Source organism: Vespa crabro, chromosome 2 (genome assembly GCF_910589235.1).
Source record: "Vespa crabro chromosome 2, iyVesCrab1.2, whole genome shotgun sequence".
Lineage (NCBI taxonomy): Eukaryota > Metazoa > Arthropoda > Insecta > Hymenoptera > Vespidae > Vespa > Vespa crabro.
The window spans coordinates 15,463,499-15,472,407 of NC_060956.1; the positions used below are offsets into that span (position 1 = coordinate 15,463,499).

The following is an 8,909-nucleotide window of genomic DNA, read 5'->3' on the forward strand; positions in this document are numbered from 1 at the left end:
CAAAAGAAAAAAAAATTCTCATTAAAATTGTCAATCAATTTTATTTTTAGGTAAACATCGAAAACGTGACTTATCTGAAGACTCAAATCGTTGGACAACTCGAGGATGCTCGTCGCCGTCTCGAAGATGAGGAACGTCGTCGATCGTTGGTCGAGGCATCTTTGCATCAGGTCTATTATCAATTATTAATACAATATTAAAACTATTAGATATTTACAATATTATGAAATAAAAAATTTCAAAATTTTCACGGCAGGTCGAAGTGGAATTGGAGTCCGTTCGGGTTCAATTGGAAGAAGAATCTGAAGCACGATTGGATATCGAACGTCAATTGGTCAAGTCCAATGGTGAAGTCTCTGTATGGAGATCGAAATACGAGACTGAAGCTAATGCTCGCGCGGAAGAGGTGTGATATTTAGTATTATCGAATATATCGATTAAAACAATCAATAATTTTTCTCAATAATTTTTCTCAATAATTTCTTTTTAATTATCGAATCTATTCATTGTTTTTAGGTTGAGGAATTACGTCGCAAGTATGCTGCTCGTATACAAGAACAAGAAGAACAAATTGAAACTCTTCTCGTGAAGATCAACAATCTTGAGAAACAAAAATCTCGTCTTCAGTCGGAAGTAGAAGTTCTTATTATCGATCTCGAAAAGGTAAAACTCATTTTCTTTTTAATTTACACTTGATTTTTATTAATTCAATTTCGACATATATAATCTTTAATATTTTATTTCAGGCCAATGGAACTGCCCGAGAATTGCAAAAACGCGTTGAACATTTAGAAAAGATACAAATCGAATTAAAATCTCGTCTCGATGAGACTGTGGCTATGTACGAGCAAAGTCAACGTGATCTTCGTAACAAACAACAGGAATTGCAACGTACAAACGCTGAACTTGACAAGACCCGCGAGATCAAAGATCAATTGGCTCGTGAGAATAAGAAATTGGGTGGTAAGTTGATAATTAAGAAAAACAATAACAATAACAACAGAGAAGACTTTTTATACATTTTAAAATTTACATTCAATGAACTCATTCATAGATGATCTCAGCGATGCCAAAAATCAACTAGCTGACATGAACCGTAGATTACACGAATTGGAATTGGAACTTCGTCGTTTGGAAAATGAACGTGAAGAACTTGCTGCTGCTTACAAAGAAGCCGAAGCAGTTAGTAATTTAAATCTCATCTATTATCAAGTTTTCTATCGACTCTTTTATCACTAATTTCCTCTTGTACCTTAAATCTTAATAAACGATCTGTAAATCGGATTTTAATGCAAGAAGCTCGATTCTAGGGTCGCAAGATCGAAGAACAACGTTCGCAGAGATTATCAGCCGAGTTGAGCCAACTCCGTCATGAATATGAACGTCGTATTGCTGAGAAGGACGAGGAGATAGAAATTATTCGGTAAGTATTTGCCATGAAAGATCTTTTTTCCTAATACTTTGAATGCTATAGGACTCATCGATGATACTCAAGTTTACAAACTTTATTTAAATTGCTTATAAGGAATTTTTTTGTCTTATGTTTAAAAGATTAAAAGTATACTTCTTAATAAGAGTAAAGTCTAATGTGAAAATTATATACAGAGTATTCGTCCATATATGTCTGAGCAAATATCTTGCGACTAGTTGAAATTACATAAAAGTTAAATAAGAGAAATTTATACGACTCTGAGTCAGCTACAAAGTGTACGTAAAAATTTTTTATTTAACGTGATCTTTTCAAATTATAAAAATCAACATAATTTCTTTAAATGGATACCTATCTCTTTTTTTTGCATATTTATGTAATAGCAACGATTTGCAATAAAAATCATATCTAGTAAAAAATTACTATTATGCATCTTAACGATTGATTAACAAATTCATACCTTACTGATTCATACTTCATGCTATACTAATATTCATGTAATTCACGCTTAATGTTATGCAAGTATATTATGAACAAATCAAACGTGTCGTGTATTTTGAGGAATTAAAGATCAGTGATTTCATTCGATGTCACCAACTTCAAAATATAATGCAATCTGATGATTGTTTTTCAACTTGTGATATAAAAAACCAATTACTTTAATATTTAAAAGATGCCGATTATCTTGTAAATTAAACACAGTAGATATATTTTATTAAATATGATTATAATTGCAAACGAACACTACTATATAAATATACAAATAATTATAGAAATCCATTTAAAAGAAACTATATTGACCTTCATAATTCGAAAAGGTCAAAGATAAACACAAAATTTTGATAAGAATTTCGCAAGTGACTCAGAGCCATACAAATTTCATTTATTAATCTTTCTTGAAACTTCAATCAGTCGTGAAATATTTGCTCGGATATCGACATTTTTTATAAACATGAATTTTTTTATATCTTTCATGTAAAAAAAATTATGAATATTATTAGATGAGTATATTGATTTCTAAAAAATTTGCTTGATAATTAATATATTAACCTATTTGTCTTAAAAAAGCTTTTTTCAGCATGAAGAAATATTAGATTTCATATATCTAATTGATAACTTTATAAAGCATGATTTAAATAATAATTAAATTATTTACGAAATAACAAAATATATTGAATAATTTGCACGTGAGTGAAACCAATCGATATCTATCACCTTTTTATCTACTGTAAATCATATATATATACAAATGTATCTGGTGATTCAATAAATGATCATGCGAATCAAGCTCGCTACTATGCGATATACGTCCAAAGAAATTTTCATTAACTCGTAGTACGCATGCATAGACAATTAGTAATCAAATCAAACATATTTGAAATAGTTTACAACGTATATATTTTTAATTGTACATAACATAGTGTTATTTATAAAATACGTTCAAATTGATGATCGATTTATCCGACTACTATATCGACCCAATTACTATTTATACTCGATCTATTTCTATGTAACATGCAAAGTGTCGGCGACCGCGAAAATCGAACCGCCATTAAATGATCGATCACTTAGCTCCCACAATCAATATATTAGAATACGATGGCACTTAATAATGAAAATATCTTTGAATTCTAATGATAAAATTAAATGATTTTATTTTAACTAATGAAAATAAAATGTATAAAATTGGAAAGATCATCTATAGAAGATGAAATATATAAATAAAAAAAAAACAAATTAATGATTAATTGAATTAAAATAGAAGAGTAAGATATAATAATCAATAATTTATTAATAAAAAGAATTATCGACTTTCGGCAAGAAGAAGAACAATAAAATAATAAGAAACTAATGAGAAAGTAATAAATGACAATATCAGTCGATGTCTACGCTCACTCTATTAATAAAACTAGTCGCGATCCGATCGTTATTAAAAGGTGATGATCGCTTGTTCTCAATGTGGCAATCACAAAGGAAAACTTTGCAAAAGATGCCGTCATAGCTTCGGCCTAATTATCATTAGATTGCTCACCGTAAATGTTCGGCCGTATCAGTCATACTTTCGGATCGTATTAAAAAGGATCTCGAGCCTGAGGAAACTCAGAACGAAATTGTTAGTGTTAGGTGTTTGTAAGATAGAAATAAAAGCCGAATAGACAAAATGGTGGGTTACATGCCACCTAGCCAAGTGCCACTTGAGTCAAAATGGCGGCACTGGCCAACATACGTCTATGATAAGAATTATGGATACGGTATGAATTATTATCAACCAATATTGGATTATATTGATCGAAAGGAAGAGAAACGGGAAAGATCAAGATCGGCGTTAGGCCGATTAGAAGGAAATGGAAATGGAAACGAATTTCCAGACCTACCTTGGTCAGATGGCAGATTTTTGTGGGAGGATAAAGAATTACAAACCTATGACAAGAACGATTTGATAAAACGAGCGTTCGATGCCGAGGATCAAGCGAGGGGTCATCTATCTCGTTTTAAGGTATGAAAATGAAAGAATTAAAAATAGAAACAATTTTTCTTAATTTCAGATAAAATAGAAAGGATCGAACAATTAATAAGAAAATAATATGGGACTAGCGCGTTCAGGAAATACGTTTTCCCCGCTAGAGAAAACACAGATTGAGCGAGCCACTTGACCTTTTCGCTTTCTAAATTTGGTACAGCGGAAATGATCGTCTTGAGCGAGCGAATAGCTAAGATCAAAAACGAAAACGAAGGCGAATGTCTAGCGCATCTTTCTCTTTCTCTTTCTCATTTCTCTCTTTTCCTTTCAACCAATAAATTTTTCAACGATTCTTTAATGTCTTCACCTCTTCGGTAACAAGAATGACTATCGGTAAAAATATTGCGGAAGCACGTCAAACGTTTTGTTGGCAGTCTGTTATTTGGAACGTTTCTCTTCATCTTCGTCTCTCGATGAACCGTTTGCCAAGTCACTCGAGTGATGAAAAGAAATTCATCTCGCGTCACCCAGACTACTAAGTCAGATCGGGCGAAGTCAGTCGTGCTACGGTTGTCGAGCAAGAAAGAGAGAAAGAGAGAGAGAGAAAGGGAAAGAGAAACTCAAGAGTTTCAGTCGCTGCATTTCTAAGTTTAGAGAGAGAGACAAAGAGAGAAAGAAAAAAGAAATTAACTCTGGTTAATCTTCTACGAATATAGTTAAACTTTGCTATCTTAAGCGAGGAATTTCAAGAAATAAAATCGCTTAACGATTAACGAGACTTCCTTTTCACATTCGAAGATAGCCAAACGGACGGACTTTAGCCGGGAAAAGACTGTACACGCTAGTAGAGTAACACAGGACATCCTCAATCGAGTTTCTCCGTTTTGGATTAGCGAATATCCAAAAAAGAAAGTACCGAGAGACGTGCAATTGAAAGCCTTAGCTGCCATCGAAATGCAAGCTCTAAAGGATATCCAGATGTTGAAAGAAGTCCAAGAAAATTTAGATCACGGCAGAAGTCTTCGTGGGAAATCTGCAAGAGCTATAGAAATTCAACTTAGGGCCGAGGCTCTGAAAAATCTTAGCAAAAGTCAAGAACTCGCTGATATTCGAAAGTATCAAACAGAAGCGAGCCATGCTTTTTGGGAGGGAAGAGATTACAACAAACTAATGGAGGAAAGGGCCAAATTGATCCTCGACGAGGCTAGACTGACGGAACCTCTTGATATTCTCAGTAAGGAGCTACGCGGATACGAGAAGAGATCGAGCAATTATTTTCTGGATAAGAGGTATCGAGATACTCGAAAGCGGATCCGACAAGAATTTGCCTATCGCGAACGTGGCCCCATGTTGGATTATAAATATTATAATCGTTTTTGGTACACAAACCGCTAAACGACAGCACCTATGTGTTAAAAATACTCGAATGTTCAGACAAGGGTAAACTAAATAAACTATGAAAATTCGATATAGTATCGATCGATTAATCTATCGCTGCTTTAAATCTTTTGCCAAGTTCCTTCCGTTCATTTTAACAATTTCTCTGTCCTAGTTTCCTATGAAATAAATTTAATCCTTAAAACTATCAGCTTTTTTGCTTTATGCTTTACAAACTCATTGCCCAAAGTCAATGTTATTCGATATATTATCATGATCTGTTACGTTAACTTAGCAAGCAGACCAGCATTGAGATCGAGCAATTGAATGCCCGCGTCGTCGAAGCGGAAACGAAGCTAAAGACCGAAGTACAGCGTGTAAAGAAGAAGCTCCAGATTCAGATCACCGAACTGGAACTTTCTCTCGACGTTGCCAATAAGAACAACATCGATTTGCAAAAGACCATAAAGAAGCAATCTCTTACCCTCACCGTGCGTATTTCAATTTGTTTAAATCTTATCTTCAACGAACAAAACTTTTGCTAATTATCTATTTATTATTCTTCAGGAACTCCAAGCCCACTATGATGAAGTTCAACGTCAACTGCAGGTAACCTTGGATCAGTTGGGCATCAGCCAGAGACGTCTCCAATCATTGACGGCCGAGCTCGAGGAAGTTCGTGGCAATTACGAATCCGTGAGTAATCATTCGATCGAGCTTTGATAAAATATAAAATCTTATCAATTGATAACATAATATTTGTAATTTTCAAGGCCCTCCGCGCAAAGAGAACAGTCGAGCAGCAATACGAAGAGTCGGTTAGCCGTATCAACGAATTGACAACTATCAATGTGAACATAGCTTCGTCTAAGGCTAAGCTCGAGCAAGAATTAACAACCTTGGCTGGTGATTACGAGGAAGTTACCAAGGAATTGCGGGTCAGCGACGAAAGATATCAACGTGTACAGAACGAGTTGAAACATACCGTGGAGATTCTGCACGAGGAACAAGAACGTATCGTTAAGATTGAGGCAATCAAAAAATCGCTTGAGATCGAAGTTAAGAATTTGTCGGTGAGATTGGAGGAAGTCGAGGCCAACGCGATTGTTGGCGGCAAACGTATAATCAGCAAGCTCGAGGCCAGGGTAAAAAACGAATATATTTTCATGACTTTATTTTCACAATTAAATAAACCAATGTAATTAAATTCGTTAATCAAACAAAAATTTATAGATTCGTGACCTGGAACTCGAATTGGACGAAGAGAAACGCAGACATTCGGAGACTGTGAAGATTTTACGCAAAAAAGAACGAAACATCAAGGAGGTAATGATCCAAGTGGAGGAAGACTCGAAGAACATTGCTTTGCTACAAGAATCGTTAGACAAAGCGAATCAAAAAGTCAGCATCTATAAGAGACAACTCCAAGAGCAAGAGGGTATGTCCCAGCAAAGTGTGACCAGGGTCCGCCGATTCCAAAGAGAACTTGAAGCAGCCGAAGACCGTGCCGATACCGCTGAAAGCAATTTGACTTTGATTCGTGCCAAACACCGCAGCTTCGTCACTACCTCGACCGTACCCGGTTCCCAGGTCTACCTTGTCCAGGAGACGAGGCAGGAGCTGTAATAACTTCGCCACAGAGATCATCGCCACCCCAATTATCATTTCGAACGCCACGTCGTCCTCCTTCTAAACGTATGTATCACATGACCTATATAATTTTATACTATTATCGATTATCGATTGATTATAGTTATATTATTATTTATACTGCTCCTATATCTAACAGTAAAAAAACAGCAAGGCTAAAGTTAATATCGCTAATAGTATAATGAAAAAAATTTTTTTTAAACATTAAAGAAAAAATAAAACAAGTGAAGTTGCTCTCCTAAATTATATTATTCGTGCATTCAAGCTTTCATTAATTTTATCATATAGAAAACTTTTAAAAAAATTTAAGAATGCAAATCCTTCTTTAGAGTCATCATTCTAATCCTACGACAATAAAATAGTAACAACAACGGCAACAGCAACAACAACAGCAACAGCAGCAGCAGGACGAACGATCCAAAGGCGGGAGGACCGAAAGAGTTTCCAACGGGTCGCACGATGTACTATACACATCTTCTCTGAGGGGATTAAACTATTAAAAAGCCTCTATATTCATAAGTACATCGCTATTAATTATAAACGAACGACCCGTCGTAAATTCGACATACACACACACATATATATAATATATATATTTATAATATATATTTAATCCAATAAAATTTCCGCTTCCTCTCGTGAACGAAAAAAATAATAAAAGAAATACGGGACACTTTGATTAGGCCAAAGCAAAAGAGAATAAAAGCAAATAATAAAATAAAAAATAACGACAAATAGATTTTAATCAAAATAAGAACAGCTTATTGCAGATGCATGAGTAAAAATATTAACTTTGTAAAGAAAATTTGAGGCAAAATAAATGGCATTCATTATTACTATTCTTATCCTATCAATGATGTGGTTATTATTAATCGCGTAATTAAGATAAAAATTAAGAGAAAGGCAAGACACCGTCATGTCTCGCTATTCGCGATTATCGCACATGTATTTAAATGGATAACATTAATTCTATGCTATTATTACACATATAGGTATTATTGTCCGTACACACAAATCTCGCTATACGACATACACAATAACCTGTGTCAACATTAATTTAATAAATAAATTCAAAGTCGTAAGTACGAAAGCTTGTTGAATCATCTCTTTTTTTCTCCTAGAATGACATCCTTTGTTACGATGTTAGTATATATTATTCAGAGATTAGATCAATCAATTTATTCATTTGTTAAAAGTAAATTTCTTTTATTCGAACCAATTAGATATTTTCCATAGATAATGATCTCAATGGCACCTTATTTTGTTTTATTTAATAGCATCTATCGAGATATTCAATGTTCACGAAATCCATAGAAACTCTCAAATTTCTAGATTAAATTTCTAAACTGACAACCTGTAGCGTACTTGATATCTTATTCGCTCTAAAGAAAAAAGCTGTAAAGTGGCTTAATGGTGGAAAAAGTCCTGGCAGCGAAAGCACACGTTTTAAAATTAACTTACTGAAATTAAATAACTGAAATAAACTTAAATACATTCTATCCATTTTGCATAATTTATTGGCTAAAAACTAATTGGGAAGAGAGATAATTTGTGCCTCAGGATATGCGCGATGCCAATATTGTTACTTTATACAAAGAAAAAGTCTACCGTAGTAACTGTAATTGTTATCTAGCATTATTAGCAAGTTGTTTGGTCGAATAGTTTTGACAAACTTCAAAAACTTATCGACTACGTGTACCCTGAGGTTTTGTATGATTTACGAACCTAATGTTCCACAATGGATATAATTTTTACTCGAAAGCTCCAGAGCCTAATGCACAAATTGGCATATACTCTTTTCTATATGTCTATCAATGCGATTGACAATAGCGATTTGCGTAAGGTTGTGCGGAAATTAAGCTATAATATTAGATGACACAACGTGCTAATTTTGGAAGTGCTCAGTAAGTTTTGTTATCTAGATTCGACTATATTGAACTCTCACTTGATATAGAAATCAATAATCGTTGTTACGTCGTGAGAGTGCAACTA

General features: G+C 34.1%; 1 protein-coding gene across 1 annotated transcript in view; it reads left to right on the forward strand.

The window, feature by feature from the left end:
* LOC124422179 (paramyosin, long form) overlaps positions 1-8,007 on the forward strand; it is a 12,568-nt gene extending 4,561 nt beyond the window's left edge. The window contains exons 6-16 of the mRNA XM_046958288.1: positions 51-170; positions 257-406; positions 517-663; positions 747-963; positions 1,055-1,182; positions 1,311-1,423; positions 5,563-5,758; positions 5,835-5,963; positions 6,041-6,412; positions 6,501-6,962; positions 7,247-8,007. Of these exons, the coding sequence (XP_046814244.1) occupies positions 51-170; positions 257-406; positions 517-663; positions 747-963; positions 1,055-1,182; positions 1,311-1,423; positions 5,563-5,758; positions 5,835-5,963; positions 6,041-6,412; positions 6,501-6,893 (1,965 nt within the window). The 3' untranslated portion in view covers positions 6,894-6,962; positions 7,247-8,007. The remainder of the gene's footprint in view (positions 1-50; positions 171-256; positions 407-516; positions 664-746; positions 964-1,054; positions 1,183-1,310; positions 1,424-5,562; positions 5,759-5,834; positions 5,964-6,040; positions 6,413-6,500; positions 6,963-7,246) is intronic.
* The last annotated feature ends 902 nt before the right edge of the window (positions 8,008-8,909 follow it).